A 15,790-nucleotide genomic window follows, 5' to 3' on the forward strand; every position below is an offset into this window, starting at 1 on the left:
CTTCACGCCCCTCCCCGATTTGGCCTGAATATTGTTAAATCCTAATTCGGCGGGGACCTTCGAGTCCCCGCTCCCCCTTCTGTGTCCTCCCTCTTCATCTGCCAACCATGTGGATTTTGACGCAGACGTATATGGGATTTTTTTCGAGTGCCTGGGTACACGATAAAATGCCCAAACGTTTGAAGAATGAGCGAATGAACACATCGTCGACCATCCCTCCACCCCATACGTGCGCGTCAGGATCCTTTCGATGTCCTTGCCGGAATTCATGTCTGGGTTTAATGGTCTGGCGCCCTTACTGGGCTCTACCTGCGTGAGGGTGAGGGTCCTCTTTGTTTCGTTCACTGCTGTGTCCCCAGTTCCTACACAATGTCTAGCACACGGAAGAGCCTCTAAATATTCTTTGAAGGTTGAGGGGAAATGATTCTTCTGCCTTTACAGCTGAGAAGCTAATGTCTCCTCCACTTCCGGCTGGAGCCTTGAACCCCTACCGTCCTGGGCCTTGAACATTGCTCACGCAGGAAGGGGTGGTGGTCCCTTGACCTCTCTCCAGATAAGATCCAGCCTCATAAGGCAGGTTGGGCCTGAGCCCGACCACTTCCCCACCCAGTTCCAGAGCCCAAAAGAGACAGTCAGGGACTGGCGAGAGAGGAGCCTTTAATGAAAGACGAGTTGCAGGCCTGGCCCACTACTCTTGCGCCCTTGTTGGAAGGTGGGCAAGGGTGGGACTATGCGGAGGGAAAAATGGGGTGAGGGTGAAGCCGGGTATAGGGGCAGGTATGGCAGGGCCAAGGGGAAGGGCGCTGCCCACTGGGGCCATCTGCTCAACTGTTCTCCCAGAAGAAGTTGTTACAGGCCACGGTGAGGGCCGCCACCAGCACCACATACTCCTGGAAGTCCACCTCCCCGTCTCCGTTCTCGTCCAGCTCCTTCATCACCTTGTCCACAGCATCTGCATCCTTCTGGGCCTGTGAAGGGAGGAGATGGATAGTTGCATAGAGATGGATAGCACCGAGCTAGAGGCAAGGGGGGGGTGGTTGTTTGGGGAGGAGGCAGAGATGCGCAAGAGGGAGCACTATATATAATTATGAGACTCATCCGTTGCCCTCCTCAAAACTGACAAACACTTGTGGCCGTCTGTCGCCTACAGAATAAGCTCCTCAACAAGGCAGAGTGATCGTATCAATTATCATAGGTTGAGTGCCCACAGTGGGACAAGCACTACACTAGGAGCTTTATAAGCATTGTCTCATTTAATTCAAACAAATAGCATGAAGTGGGTTTCATTATTCCCATTCTAGGGAAGAAACAAATGGACACTTGCTGTTTAAATGATATGTACATCATTAGCTACAAAGTAGCAGCACCAGCATTTGAACCCAGGTCTAATAAAACCTCAGAGCCTGTGCACTTTCTACTGGCTTCTCCTTCAGCCTACTCTTCTGCATCCATCCCTCACTCCAGCCAAAACTACTGAGCGTGCATTATATTCTTTTTCCTACCGTGCTTTTTTTTTTTAATTTTAATTTTTTTTTCTTTCAGCCTCGGCGTGGCCTCTGCTTTATATCCTTAGTTACAGGAGTTCTGTCCAGCTAGTCTTCAGAGAGTTCTCGAGGTCGATTGTTCTAGAATTTAGTGGTAATTTCGCTGCGGTCCTGGGAGGTGGCAAGCACAGCGTTTACCTGTCCTGCCATTTTACTCGGAGCCCTTTCTGCCGTGCTTCGACTCATGCAGATACCTCCTCCTAAAATCCGTACATTTATCCTAATAGTCCCCCATCGGAAAGCTATGGCTCAAGTGCCACTTCCATGGAGAAGCTGTCCCACTTCGGTCAGGGTCACGTTCTCCCGTGAGCCTCTCTGGCCCCTCTGTTTAGGCTCTGTGTGCTTCCTGGTGTTCTAGATTTACTGTCGAGCATCAGTCTTTCCCTTCCGGGCTGTAAGCCTTGTTACTGATGCACCTACGCAGGGCCTGGTACTTTGACTTGAACCGGGAGGAGCAGGGGAGCCTGGGAAAACCGGGGAGAGAAGCCTGGGAGAGGAAGATGATTGGGCTGAGCTGGGTGGGGAGGGGCGATGGCAGGGAGGCGCCCACTCTGTTGCCCCAGCCCCGGCCCGCTCCGCCCCGTCCCCCGCCCCGTGCTCACGTCGAGGAAGCCGGAGAGCTCGGTCTGCAGGAGCTCCTTCAGCTCCTTCTTGCTCAGCTTGTACTTGTCCCCCTCCTTGCCCGAGTGGGTGTGGAACACGTTGATGAGCGTTTCCATCGCTGTCTCCAGCTCGGATCCCATTGCGAAGCTCACCTACCCACCCCCCACCATGGAAGTCAGCGGGGAGAGCATGCTCAGGATACCTGGGTTTGGGGCGAGGGGACCCCTCAGACCTGGCCCTGGCCCCCCAGCCCCAATAGCCGCGAGACTGGAGTCTCAGCACGACTGACCTTTTCCTGGGCTTGTATGATGTAGGGGACCTAGATGTCTAAGTCCAGACCCGTCCTCTGTGTCCCTCGATCCGTACCCCAGCCAGAGGGAGTCAGGGTTTGGGGCCTGGCTCTAGAGGCCTGCAGTGGACTGCAGTGTCTCCTGGCTGCTTGGGCAGATGCTGGGGAGGGTGTGGCAGGCAGGCAGGGGTGGTCGCAGGACCCAGCCAGGCTTCCTCTGGCTCTATTTCTACCCTGGACCTTGCTGCCTAGCATAGCCAAGCTCTGCTGTTGGGGCTGGTGGGCCGGGCTCCTCCCTGTAGCCTGGACTCTGCTGCCCACAGAGTCAGTCTGGCACCCTCATTAGGCCTGATGGGGAGCGTGGCCCAGGGTTCACGGTTAGAGGGTCTCACGGCCTCCGAGCTTCCTGCCAGCAGATGGGGGGTGCGTTGGGGGGTCTCTTTTGGTCCTTCAGCTCTGTTCCCTCCTGAACGTGGCAATTTGGAGTCCCTGGGGTACACCTCCATTTCCCCTACTTTGGCTTCTTTTATCTTCTCTGCAGAATCGGCCCTTCCAACGGGTGGTCTGAGCCTTCTCTGGGACCCAGAGCTTCCAGGGAGGGGCGGGAGGAGGCCTGTGTGGTCTCGACCCCGCTGCCGGGCACGCCCACCCCCAGGCCCAGCCCGGTCGATGTGGGGACAGTGGCATGAGGGAGAAGGGGGCTGGTATGTGTTGGGGGTCAGTCGGAGTTCGAGGGGTGGGGAGAGAGGAGGAAGAAAGTGGAGGGGTCTGTCGAGGAGAGGGGACCGCCATGCCAGGGGGCCTCTTCCCCTTGGTCTTGGGACAGTCAGCCCCTCCACGGCCTCAGGGGGCAGCTCAGGTGTCTTAGATCAGGTGTCTCCATCCTTCCCCAGGCCCGAGGGGCTGGACAATAGGCCCCGATCAGATGATATCCCAGCCGTTCAATGGGGCCCTTGTGAGTGTCACCTGAACTCCGGACATGAGAAGTGGTTGTCACAGAGACATGGGGAAGATGGAACCCAAGCCGGGCTGATGGAGGGGATAAGGGGCATGTGCGGGAGGGAGGCCAGTGGCTCGGTTACCGGCCCCGTCCCAGAGGGGAAGCTGGAGGTGGCCTGGAGGCCTCCAGCAGCCAGGCACTTCATGCGGGGGCAGTTCTGGGAGGACCATGGCAGGGAGGGGGCGGGTGGGAAAACAGAGAGAAGAATGGGAGGGCGGAGGAGTCTGGACGTCTGGGCCGGGAAGAGGACGGGGAGAAAGGGCGCGTGGGGAGTGGGTGCCATTCCCCAGCGCCCACTGCTCCTGACATCATGTGGTCCATGCTCTGCCACCCCCAGACTCCCCTGGGCCCCGAGCTCCTGGCAAGGCCGGGTGGGGTGGCGGAGGCTGAGGCTGGAGCGGGATGGACAGAAGCAGCTGTTCCATCTGCTCAGTCATTCTCACCCCACTGGAAGTGAGCCGAGGGCTGCCCCCCACCACGCAGCGCCTGGGAGATGGGGGAGCCCAGGCAGGGCGCTGAAGGCTCCGAGGTGGGAGAGTCTGGTCTTCTGGAAGCTCGGAGGCTGGGTTCCCCGCGGGCATCCTCAGGCACTGAGTTTCCAGACTTCCCTCTGAGCTCCCCCTGTCTCCTCTTACCACCTTCTGGCCCCCCGTCTCCCCCAGATCGCAGACCAGGGCCATCACCCACTCCTTGAGTCCTGCCCAGGCAGTCCCCTTTCCCCCACGCTGGCCAGGGCAGGATGGGACAGGGTACTCACTGTTAGCCTGGGCCTCAGGTGGGAGCAGGTTCTGGACAGACAGACGAGGCTGCAAATGTGGCTCCGAGAGCTGTGTGTGGAGACCTGTCTTCTGTCGGCCTCCCCCGGCCGACCCCCTCCGCACTGGCTCCACCCCCTCACAGACAAACACCCGGCGGGGCGAGGGGCCAGGAGTGGACAGAGGCGCCCTCTGTCTCCTGGGCTGGAACAAGCTGCCCTGTGTCCTGTTCTCCAGCCTCGGCCGCCTCCCCCGCCTGCTGGGCCCCAACGGGCAGGGCCCAGGAGGGAGGTGGGAAAGGGCCTGAGAAGGACTCTAAGAAGCCCCTCCCTGCCATACTGGTTGGTACCCCTTGCGGCCAGCTGGGCAGGGAAGATGTGGAGTCTGCTGAGGGAGTCTCAGCGAGGGGGCCCCAGTGAATAATCCAGTCTCAGGAGTCATCCTTGGAGGTTTCAGCGTGGGACCCCACTGAGGGCTTTCAACATTGGGCCTCCTCTACGGGGGTGTGGATGAAAAAGGGGTCACACTCAAAGCCTGACAAGCTCGGGGAGGCTGGCCCGGTGGGTCCTACAGACTCAGAGCCTGAGAGTCACCACACGGGCGGCCTGAAATCGAAAATCCCTAACTAACTGTGGGTCATGACAGGTGGTCCCGTCCTAGGCCTGTGGCCTCCTTGAGGAAGGTCAGCCTTTACCGAAAATGTCTGCCCATCTTCTTTTTGCATCTAAGATAACAGACCTCGGAAAGGTCAGACTCGGCTCCTCCTCCAGACCCCTCAGGGCATGACCTCCCACCCGAGCACAGAGCCCCTCACTGTCCTCCGGTCCCCGGGACCACCTCTCTGTGTAAACGTCACCTAGCCTGCACCCACAGGCGTAGGAGAAGTGCGTGTCCCTCCGTTTTGCTTTTTGTCCCCCGCCTCCCCTAGAGCACCCCCCGGCTTTCTCCCGCCTTCCTGAGCCCCCCGCAGGCTCCTCCTCTGATTCCAGCAGGAAACAAGTCGGGTCAGTGCCCCCCCCCCGGAGCACCAGAGCACCCCCCGGCTTTCTCCCGCCTTCCTGATCAGCCCCCCGCAGGCTCCTCCTCTGATTCCAGCACGAAACAAGTCGGGTCAGTGCCCCGCCCCGGAGCATTTTCTCTCAGTCTTTGAGATTTTGCTTTCCCGGCTGCTGTGGTCAGTTTGGCTCAAAGAAACTCATAAAAATTCTCTACAGGTTTGGACGTTTCTTACATTGGCAGGGGCCCCAGTCCGATCCCCCTCTGTCTGTGGGGGTCTGAGTCTGGGATCAGCTGAGGGGTCTTGGGCTGCGGGGTCCCCGGCTGAGGTGCGCCGTGTCTTAGACAAGGCCTCTCAAGCCTGAGCCCCCTCAGCTGGGTCTTCAACCCGCAGTCACCTGGGCGCCAGCACACGCAGGCCTGAGTGGACGTGGGGGGCGGGGACAGAGGCTCCCCGAATTGGGATCTGGCCCTGCAGCTCCAGGCAGGTCCTCCCCCCACCAAGCGAGGACACGCGTGGGCTGGGCTGGGGGGAACGGGAGTTCAGGGCGGATGGCCGGGCGCCAGGCGGGAGGGGGGCGCCGGGCGGGAGGGGGGTGCCGGGCGGGAGGGGGGTGCCAGGCGTGATGGGCGGCTCCTTTTTTCAGAATCGACCAGGAAACTTGACACCTCCGGGCTCGGGAAGGGCGCTGGCCTCCCTGCCAGGCGGCTATAAACCTCAACCCGGCGGCTTCCGCTTGCTGCACCCCATCTCTGCGACTCGCTCCGGTGAGTCTTGTCCCCCTAACTCTGGAGGGAGCCTTTTTCTTCCTTGGGATCCCAGGTCCCTCCCCCAGAGGCAGCTCAGACTGGGATTCAGGATGTGCGTGTGGGGAAGTATCAGGCCACAGTCCTCGGGGGCGTGGGGACGGGGCGGAAAAGGGAGGCTGAGTTGGCATGGCCCCTGACTCCAGCCTGTCCCGCGGGGCTGTGTGTGGCAGGACCAAGCCCTTCCTGGGTGCTGGCAGTTGGTGAGGCCCGTCCAGGACCTCTGTCGCTGGGAGACAGAGGCGGGAGTCTGCAGTGTCCTGGGCCCAGCACTCTGCCCAGCTGGCCGTGCGGGGGACGGGGAGGGGCCGCCGGGAGGCCGGGTCTGTCCAGACAGAGCCAGCCCTGACTACCGCTGGGCATTGGCCAGACCCGGCGCTGCTGACCGGCTCTGCTGTGCTGGGAGGAGCTGCTCAGGCCTGCGGGGTGGAGACTGGGTCCCCATACAAACAAGCTTTGGAGACAAACATCCTCCTGACCCTTCGAGGCTGGGTGAGATTCCAAATCCAAGAAAGGGTCCTTGTCACTGAGCCAGGAGACAGAGGGCTCCCGAGAGGGCCCTCAGACCCAAAGCCCCTCTGGACAGACCAAGGAGCCACCACATGGGGGTCCCCAAGTCCCAGGAAGATCCCCAGACTGTGAGGTCTTGAGAAGTAGGGGTTCCTGGAATGAACACCCCTTCCCCCACCCACACGGAGGTGCTCCCTGCCCTGAGAACCTATCTGTCCCCTCCTTCCTTCCCCGCCCTGCCTCTCCTGGGCAGAGGCCCGAGGTGGCCCCCAGGGCAGGGAAGGTGTGGGGTCTGCTGAGGGAGTCTCAGTGAGGGGGCCTCAGTGAATAATCCGGCCTAACCCTGACTCTCCCTCTCTGCTTCCTCCTCCCACCGCTCAGCCCTGTGAGGAGTCCGCTCCAGCCCCGGGGGCCTGATGGCTGAGGAGCCGCTGACCGAGCTGGAGGCGGCCATCGACATGGTGATCAACACATTCTTCTCCTTTGCCAGGAAAGAGGTCTGGAAGGACAGCCTCAGCGTCAGTGAGTTTAAAGACCTGGCCACACAGCAGTTGCCTCACCTGCTCAAGGTCGGTGGGGGTCTGGGGGCCTGAGGTTTTGGAAGACGGTGGCTGTGGGACACTGTGTGCGTGACGTGGTATTGCTGGGCACGGTAACGTGACCACAGGTGCGTTGTGGAGAAGGACGTGGGTGATGGCACGTGTGAGTGGTCCTGGGTGTTCCTACCTGGTGTATGTGCGTGCGTGTGTGTGTAACTAGGTAACACCATCTGTGTGAAGGAATGTGTGTTATCGGACAATGCTGTTGGCTTCTCGTGTCTGCTCTGTGCCTCTCTGGTCTGATTTGCCCAGCAGAGGGCCGGACCCGGAGCTGGCTCCCAGGAGGCTCATAGACCATCAGAGCCAGAGGGGACCAAGAGAAAACACGGCCCACGAGCCCCACTTCACACACGTGGAAACTGAGGCCCAGCTGTGGGAAGGCGTTTGTCAAAAAAAACCAAAACAAAACTACACGCGGCCAAATTCGTGGGGCTGTCAGAGATCTGTGGTTACTTCCCGCCCTCTCTGGGGGTCCTCTCGGGGATGCGTCTGCCACAGGGCCGAGTAGGGATTTAAGGCTCATCCTCTGTAGGTGGACACATCGCCCCAGGATGCTAACAGTGTCTTTTACATCCTTTCTGAAAATTCACAGGCACAGGAAAATGTGCGAAGATGCATAAAAAAAAAAAAATCAAACAACCCAAACGAGTCTCTGAAACTCATAGTCCATCATCTGCAAACTCCCCTCCATCCTTAGGCCTCCCAGACTCCTCCCTTCCTCTCGTCCCGGGAAACCGGGGCTCTGTCCCGAAGGCGCGGCCGTCCCTGCAGCCTCGTCAACTGGCGACCGGCTCCGGGTCCGGACCCCGCTTCCTCTGGCCTCGCGGATGCGGGACGCGGCCTCTGCTTCCCGTCGCGGTTTCCCCGTCTTAGTTCTTCCTTCCTCCTGCGGTGCTTTTCTGCCCTCCTCACAGCCCTTCGGCCCCTGACTTTCTGTTTTTCTTCCCATCGCTGCTACTTCGTCACCTTCGGTATCCACACAGACAGCTCAGCCAGCGCCGGGGCCTTTCAGCTCCTCGAACTGACTTCTTCCTCCCAAAGAGTCCGTCCCTCTGGGTCTCCGCCTTCCACCCCTCTGTTCACGGATCTCGTCGTAACCCAAATAATGCACGATTCATTCGAGACTTTCCAGTCAAGATGGGGGAGCGGAATATGAGAAAAGAAACGAACGAACAAAAAAAAAACAAACGAAAGACCCGCAAATAACGCACCGCTCCCGAAATCTCAATGTCAAGCCTCCTTTTCCTATCTTCCGCTTGTTATTCTGATTCCATTCCTCTGCGGGGAGTAAAAAGGAATTTTCCTCCTGCCTTCCTAAGTTCTTCAGGCTCGAGTGGTCATCAGATTGACCTGAGATAGATTAACAGGAGAAAATAACCAAACTTATGACGTGGGTGCACACGGGGGTTCCGTTAAGACTATGAGACCCAAGGACGGATGGGGCAGTTGAGGCTCCTGTGCCGTCTTGAGCCAAGGAGAAGGTGGGGGGTGTGGTTTGGGACTTCAGAGGGCTGGGAGGCGGTTCCCATGGAGATGAAGAGCGAATGGTTGGTCCGTGAGTGTTCGCTGGGCCGTCCTTAGCAGCAGGGCACAGAGAGCACGTTTACCTGACGGGGCCTCGCCAGGCTCCTCCCTGTCTGTCACACGAGTTCGTATTCAACTGTGGTGACCCGCGAGGACAGCTCCTTCCGGGAGCAGGTCCTCCATCTAAATTCTTTTAGGCATCCAGGGGGAGGTCAAAGATTTTCCTTACTCTTTTGTTTCTTAAAAAATAACCAGCTGAAAATAATCAATATCCCCAGAAAGGCATATTTTGGGGTGCCAACTCTGCTCCCCATTGCAGTGCATAGAGGATCTTTTCCCATTAAAAAAAAAAAAAAAGATGAACTGTCTTTGATATAGCGTAACAGAAACATATGTAGCTGATCCTCTGCTGATGGAGTTTACGTCCGTTCCCTGCCTTTCACAAACATTCAAACCTGAGAGAAGATATCTACGCAGGGTGAATGCCTGGGAGTAGAAACAATAGGTCAAAAAGCATGAATATTCTTAGTTTTACAGATATCACCGGTTTGCCGCCCGATGAGATTGTGGCAGATTTTGTGGCAACAGGCGGTTCACGTGAATATGCCTGTTTTCCCTCATCTTCGCCGAAACTGGGTCTTACCAGGCTTTCAATTGCTGTCTAGTCTGCTATGTGAAAATGGTACTTGTTCTGATTTGTACCGTTTCTTAATTCTGAGTGAAACAGAACATCGAAAATATTTTCGATGGGCATGAATATTGCATTTTCTGTGAATTGCTCGTGTGCTTATCAAAGAGGTTTTCTGTTTCCTATTGATTCATTGTAGCTCTTCATAGAATGAAGATGCTATTGTCTACTACGTGAGCTGCAAATATTTCTCCCTAATTGGCCTTTTGTCTGTTGTCTTCGCTTTTGGTGGTTTTGCCATGCAGAATATAAAAACTTTTTAGGTCGTCCAATTCTCAAACTTTTCCTGAATGGCTTCTGTGTTTTATGCTATGCTTAAAAGATTTTCCCTAATTTAACATATATATATAAGAAAAAACAACCCGACAACACAGACTTCGTTTCATTATGAAAATTTTCCTACTCATGTGAAATACTACCTTGATTATTTATTCAATTCCCATGTGTATTTTGGATCCGTTTATTTTTTATTTAGTAACAATCTCATTTACTGTAGTTTTTTAATATCCTTTAATACCTGTAGAGTTGGTTGGCTCTCATTATTCTTATTTTTCAGAATTTTACTGGTGGATGTCACATGTTTATTTTTCAAGAATTTTAGTAACGTTTAATCATGTTAAAAAGAATCCTGTAGATTGTTAATTGAAATTATGTAAATACCTTTTAGGGAAGATTGACATCTTTACACTAGTAAGCCTTTCTCTCTCTCTAAAGAAAAAAAAGGTGTGTTTTTCTATTTATTCAAGTTTTCTTTTATATTAAATATGTGGTTTGCGACCCAGTTTCCAACACGGGTGGTTCACCTCATTTCCATAACAAAAAATAGTTCACAGCACTCTGAACATTTAGAGAATTCTGAAGGTTTTGGGATCTGTGAGTCTGAACTGCAGAGAAAGGCCACAAATGCGAGAATTATATCTTGGTCATCCGAATGACACAATGTCGCATGTATCCTTCAGTTTCTTCGCAGAAGCGTAATTATTTCTACATTTGTGGCTAAGTGCTTTATTTTCTTTTTTACTGTTTTAAATGGGATCGTTTTTATTACAGTTTCTAACTGATTAACATTCATATTCCTAAAAGATATTGTTTTTTTCTTGAGTTAATATTGTCACCAGACACTAAATCATTTCTCTGGTTAGTTATTTAACCATTGAGAGCCTGGATTTCTCATCTGAAAGGGACGCATAATAATATCTCTGCTGCTGGATGGGTCTCGCGTTTATTCAGTCAGTATTTACTGAGCGCCTACTCCGTCCCGTCCTGATGCTGTCCGAGGCTTTGGGGTGCGGCGATGGACAAGGCAGATAAGGTCCCTGTGCTGGTGGAGCCTTTCACTCCAGCAGATTATGAAGATTAAATGAAGTAGAGCATGTGATGTGCTTAGCATAATGCTTAGAACGGTCAGCACTATTAGCGCTTACGCTTGTTGAAATGGTAGCTATTATCATTCTTCTTCTTCTTTTCCCTGGATATACAATGATATAATTGCTAATACAATAAGAGATGAATTGGCCTCTTTCCTAATGTTTATACCTTTTATTTCTTTCTCTGGACTAATCGTAAGTCTTCTCTCCCTGCCACCGGGCGTCGGTGCTCCCCCCCGGCAATGCTCATAGTATTCTACAACGAAGCGTGATTGTGGTTTTTAAAAAAGTTCTTTTGCTCTTCTGTGAATTAGCTTTTTGTGCCATCTGTATAGACAGGCAAGTCTTCTCTGCCTTCATCCAAATGTCAATTCGAACGTTTAGCGGCGAGCTTTGCCAGAGACACCCTTCCTTGTCTGACTTCAATGCACTGTTCAACAGTCATCTTTTGGGGTGTGGGTATTTGTCTAGCAGCAAATCCTCGGCTCGTGATGTCCAGTTATAGCATCCTTTGATTTCGCAGGCTTGTCGTGAGAGACTTTGTCAAGGGGCCCCTAGAAAACCGAATAGCACGTGTCTGTGCCATTCCCCTGATCTACCAGGCTGGTGTCCCAACGGGAGAAAACGAGACGACACCAGGGTTATGCAAATGAGCGGCCAAGCGCTGTGACCTGCTTTCTGTGACGGGCGAGGGTGGCCTGAGACGGCTCCGAGGGTGGTCAAAGTGGGTCCGTGCCTACGAGGGCTCCCCGAGTGTCCCACAGGTGGCAGTGGGCGCAATAGTGTGTGGGAGGCCACCTGCACCTGCAAGCGAGGGCCGTCGTGTGCATCTCCCTCCGGCTCTGCGGTCAGTGGCGTTTGTGGTTCGTAATCGCCACGTGGGGAGTATCCGCACCCCGGCAAACACTCCGAATCGGGTCCCCCACCGCCTGTGCTGCCACCCCGTGGCGTCGGGCACCACGGCCGGCCGCACTGCTTGGGGTTGCAGCCTTGTCCCGAAGGTGTGGGGGCAGGTCCACGTGCCGTCTCGGGAGGGGACCGGCGACTGGCGGACCCTCCCCGCTCCCGCTCTTAAGAGCCCGTCTTTCTCACCTCGCCTTTCCCTTCGGTGTCTCCTCAGGATGCGGGCTCCTTAGATGACAAGATGAAGAGCTTAGATGTGAATCAGGACGCAGAGGTCGAGTTCAACGAGTACTGGAAACTGATTGGGGAGCTGGCCAGGGAGATCCAGGGGAAGATCTTGGAGACCCAGAGGAAGTAAAGCCAGCTGGCTGGGGCAGGGCGGACCGGGCAGAGCCCAAATAAAGCTCCTCCTTGAAACACGCATGTTTCTGATTCACACCCTACCCTGATTTCTCCTCTTGAGACTAGGGGCTGGGGAAGTGTCCCCAAATCACACGCTCCTCGAGGGCCGGGACGGTCACTCATCGTTGAATGTTCCTCAGCATCCGACACCAGACCTCGTGTGGGGTAGGCACTCAATACATGGCAGATGAAAAAGGGGCCGGGACTGAACCTGACGAGCTCGGGGAGGCCGGTCCGGCGGGCCCTACAGACTCGGAGACCGAGAGTCACCACATGGGCGGCCCGAACACGAAAATCCCAAACTAACTGCGGGTCATGACAGGTGGTCCCATCCTAGGCCTGTGGCCTCCTCGACGAAAGTCAGCCTTTATAACAGACCTTCGAAAGGTCAGAGTCGTCTCACTGGGCACAACCTCCCACCTGAGCACAGAGCCCCTCACTGTCCTCCGGTCCCCGGACCATCTCTCTGTGTAAACGTCACCTGGCCTGCACCCACCAGAGTAGGAGAAGTGTGTGTCCCTCCGTTTTGCTTTCCATCCCGCCCCAAAGACCCCCCCCAGCTTTCCCTCACCCCCTTAATGCACCACCAAAGGGTTTCACGTGACCCGCTCCGTCTCCTCCTGTGATGCTAACTATAAAATAAGCCGTGAAACTGCCGTTTTCTCAACATCGAGGTTTTGCTTCTCGACATCTGTCATCGGTTTGACTCCGATCAACTCTCCTAAGACTTTTTCCTTAGTCTGGATATTCTTTTGTTGACAAAATAAATGATTGACGAATGAATCTAGGAAAGGTAGAGACAGATCTCCGGGCAGGTGAGGTGATTCAGGTCCCACCCGATGCCTGCCGGGGCTCAGGGCTCCGTCTCCGCGCCACTGGGGTCTGGGCCACTGGATGTCAGTGACGGCAGCGAGCATGTGTTGAGGGCTTGCTTTGCGCCTGGCACCGTGCTAAACCTTTTCCTGCGTTATCTTAGTTAATTTCTCAGTTAATTACTCAGTTAATTACGACCCTTTGAGGTAGGTTCCATTTTTAAGTCCAGTATTAAAGAGGAGGAAACAGATTTTAGAGAGTTTAAGTCGCAAAGACAATTAGAGGTGGGACTGGGTGGAAATTCCGAAACCTCTGATGAACTGTCATCTTCTGTCCCCGATGGGTGCCTGGGAACCCTGGGCCCTCCTCCCGCCCTTCCCCCGCTCCCGAGCAGGGGCGAAGCGGGAGATTCTGGGTCGAGGGCCGGGGTGGTGGGGGGTGGGGGCGGCGGAGCTGCTGCAGGCAGGGAAACTCGGGCGTGCTGGGGGTGGGGGCTGCTCTCCCGGCCCTCGGCTGGAGGGGCGCGTGGCTTGTACTGCCTGCCACCAGAGGGAGCAGGGGCGGGGCAGCCCCGTGAGCGTGGCCTTCCGGGAGCTGTCGCCGAATGCCATCAGCTGTCCATTGGGGGAGGCATTCGTCCAGAGGGACACTTGGGCTGAGACAAGCACCCACCTCACACCATGAAAGGGTCCTAGACTGAGACCTTCCATCTCAGTGCCCCAGATGGGATGCCGCAGGGGGACCTCAGGCTGGGGCGCTTTGGAGAAGCCCCCAGATTCAGACCCCTCCGAGGAACTCTCTGAATGAGACACTCTTGGGAAGTCCTCCACGGAGACACTTACGGATGCCTCTTATTGAGGTCGCATGTACGGGGGAGCCCTAGAAGGAGACTGAGAGGGGCGCCCTGGGAGTGGTCACCTAAAAGTAAAGGGCCAGAGTCAGAGGCGGCAAGCGTTTCTTTGAGATCCAGAAGAAGAGCATTCTGGAAGCACCGGTTCAGGCCGAACCCCAGTTAGTGGTCTGATTAGGAGGTGAAGGTGAGGGGTGTTTGTGAGGAAGAGAAAGGGGACAATGACAGGTGGAGAGAAAGGGAGGCGTTTTGATGAGCTAAGGAATGAGTTTCTGTAAGTGCACGAAGCGGACGTGGTGACGCTAATTCCAAGGAATGTCTTTAGTTTTCAGTCTGATGGACACGCTACTTTCTTATCTGCAAACAGTTGTCACTGCAAATACAGTGCTGCTCCAGTAAGACCCAAAGGGTGGTCCTTCAGGGGGGGCGGCTCCTGCCCCACTGTGAAGTGACCCCGTGTGCGCTAGTTTATACAGCAGGGGTCCTCTGACCGCAGAGTTTAGAAGGAGGAGTCCAGGACCGTAGGCTCTGCGCCCCGCTCCTTCCGTGCCCTGACCGCCCCATTCTGCCTTCCTCCTCCTCCCCGTCAGGGTCACTGGGGTCGGGCTCAGGCCCTGGACCTGCTCCCTGGGGTGTCACCCCGGGTCCTGAGTCGTGCGTGTGTGCGTGCGTGCCGCTGTGGAGTGGCCAAGTTAGGGACAGTGCAGGGCTCTGAGGGAGGGAGGAGCAGGCAGCCTGACCAGTTTGGAGAGGTCATTTGGAGAGGTCATTTCCTGCCGGAAACGCAGCTGAGCCTCACACACGTGCAGCACATGTGCACGCCGGCCGAGGGACCCAGCTGGGTCTCGCACCACGCGGCCCTTCGCGGGCTCCTTGCTCCCTCATTCACCGGTCCCATCAGGACTGAGGCGGCTGCGGTCTAGGATCTGGGCAGGCTTGGCGGTCACTATCCAAACTGGCCCTGGTGGGAGGGGTGTGCGTGCACGTGTGACCCATCAAAGGACAGAGAGGTCCCTGGGGACCTCTCTCAGCCCACATGTCCCTCATGCCCTCTGTGCCACAAACCCTGCCTTGATCAGCTTCTTTCTGGTTATGGCTCAGGGCCCCTCCACTTCCTGCCCTGCAATTCCCCAGGCCTTTCGGCCCGGGCTTGACCCTGCAGTGTTCCTAAGCCCTCCCTCTCTCCCTTGCCCACCCCGCTTCCCCTCTCTCTTCCTTGGATGCCAGGGGCATCCCAGACCGGCCCTCCTTGGCTCCCTCTTCGCGGCGGGGTGGGGGCAGGCTCTGGAGCTCCGGCCAATGAAAGGTGGGGCCCTCGCAGCTGGCTCACCTCCCAGGAGGCTGCAATAGCAGGGGTGGCTTGGGGAAGAGGCCCAGCCCCCTGCCTCCCCTCCCTTCCCCCAGGTATAAGAGCTGAGCTCAGGTGAGCTGGCTCGTCCTGTCCTGTCTCAGCGGCTGCCAGCAGGTAAGGAGAGATCCAGGGCTTTTCACCCAAACGGGGTGCCCCCTCCCGTCCAGAGGGCACACTTTGCCTATCCTGCCCTAGTCTGCGAGGGTCAGGGCCGGCGGGGCCCAGGCCCTGAAGGCTGCTGTGTGTGTGCGTGAAGCAGAATGGGTGGCTGGAGGAGGAGGGAGTGAATCTAAGGTGAGGCCCAAGGGGTTCCCTTTAAATGGGGTGGCCTGGGGGTTGTGACCTTCGCTCCGGGAGCCTAGGTTGGGATGGGGTCCCGTGTGGAGCTGGCCCTGACCCCTGGATGAGGCCTGGATGTCTGGGGTGGAGTCAAAGGAGGCAGTTGAGAAAGAAACGCTGAGCTGCCCCCCACCCGGCCCCCACCCCTCTGCGCAGATCATGAGCCATCGGCTGCTCCAGGGCGGGCTGTAGGAAGACACAGTGCTCACCAAAGGACCCAGCGCCCCGGGCACCATGGGACAGTGTCGGTCAGCCAACGCCGAGGTGGGCCCATCATTCCTGGCCTGCCTTTCCATTCCCACAGTCCCCTCTCCTCCGCCTGAGGGTCTGTGTCTCCCATCGACTCCACCCCCTCCCCTTGACCTTGGTCTGCCCGCCCGCCAGACCCTGTGTATGAGACCCAGACCCCCTTTCCGGTGCCCACACAGGGTGATGCAGACGGAGCCCTCC

At 56.4% G+C, this 15,790-nt stretch overlaps 3 protein-coding genes across 4 annotated transcripts in view; 2 read left to right on the plus strand and 1 right to left on the minus strand.

Annotated features, from left to right (window-relative positions):
* Positions 1 to 639: 639 nt before the first annotated feature.
* On the minus strand, positions 640 to 4,694 carry S100A1 (S100 calcium binding protein A1). The gene is made up of 3 exons (XM_006923593.2): positions 4,194 to 4,694; positions 2,147 to 2,299; positions 640 to 968 (listed from the first exon to the last, which is right to left on the minus strand). Exons 2-3 carry the CDS (start codon positions 2,285 to 2,287, stop codon positions 825 to 827), a joined length of 285 nt encoding a protein of 94 aa, XP_006923655.1. The 5' UTR covers positions 2,288 to 2,299; positions 4,194 to 4,694; the 3' UTR covers positions 640 to 824.
* Positions 4,695 to 5,834: 1,140 nt separating this feature from the next.
* On the plus strand, positions 5,835 to 12,006 carry S100A13 (S100 calcium binding protein A13). Of its 2 annotated transcripts, none has more exons than XM_006923594.3 (3): positions 5,835 to 5,955; positions 6,886 to 7,073; positions 11,803 to 12,006. In XM_006923594.3, exons 2-3 carry the CDS (start codon positions 6,921 to 6,923, stop codon positions 11,941 to 11,943), a joined length of 294 nt encoding a protein of 97 aa, XP_006923656.1. In that variant the 5' UTR covers positions 5,835 to 5,955; positions 6,886 to 6,920; the 3' UTR covers positions 11,944 to 12,006. The 2 variants fall into 2 exon arrangements, with proteins under 2 accessions (XP_006923656.1, XP_006923657.1); XM_006923595.3 differs by lacking the exon at positions 5,835 to 5,955 and adding an exon at positions 6,348 to 6,486.
* Positions 12,007 to 15,574: 3,568 nt separating this feature from the next.
* S100A14 (S100 calcium binding protein A14) overlaps positions 15,575 to 15,790 on the plus strand; it is a 1,572-nt gene continuing 1,356 nt past the window's right edge. The window contains exon 1 of the mRNA XM_025040852.1: positions 15,575 to 15,604. Coding sequence (XP_024896620.1) covers positions 15,575 to 15,604 — 30 coding nt within the window. The remainder of the gene's footprint in view (positions 15,605 to 15,790) is intronic.

This window comes from Pteropus alecto, unplaced genomic scaffold, assembly GCF_000325575.1.
Source record: "Pteropus alecto unplaced genomic scaffold, ASM32557v1 scaffold49, whole genome shotgun sequence".
Taxonomy (NCBI): Eukaryota; Metazoa; Chordata; class Mammalia; order Chiroptera; family Pteropodidae; genus Pteropus; species Pteropus alecto.

What these genes read in the sequence shown, in the direction of transcription:
- S100A13 (XM_006923594.3), top strand. Translation starts at nt 6,921, where the DNA reads ATGGCTGAGGAGCCGCTGACCGAGCTGGAGGCGGCCATCGACATGGTG. An exon ending in AGTTGCCTCACCTGCTCAAG is followed by an intron (nt 7,074 to 11,802) that starts GTCGGTGGGGGT and finishes GTGTCTCCTCAG; the next exon opens with GATGCGGGCTCCTTAGATGA.
- S100A1 (XM_006923593.2), bottom strand. Translation starts at nt 2,287, where the DNA reads ATGGGATCCGAGCTGGAGACAGCGATGGAAACGCTCATCAACGTGTTC. An exon ending in AGCTCTCCGGCTTCCTCGAC is followed by an intron (nt 969 to 2,146) that starts GTGAGCACGGGG and finishes CTCCCTTCACAG; the next exon opens with GCCCAGAAGGATGCAGATGC.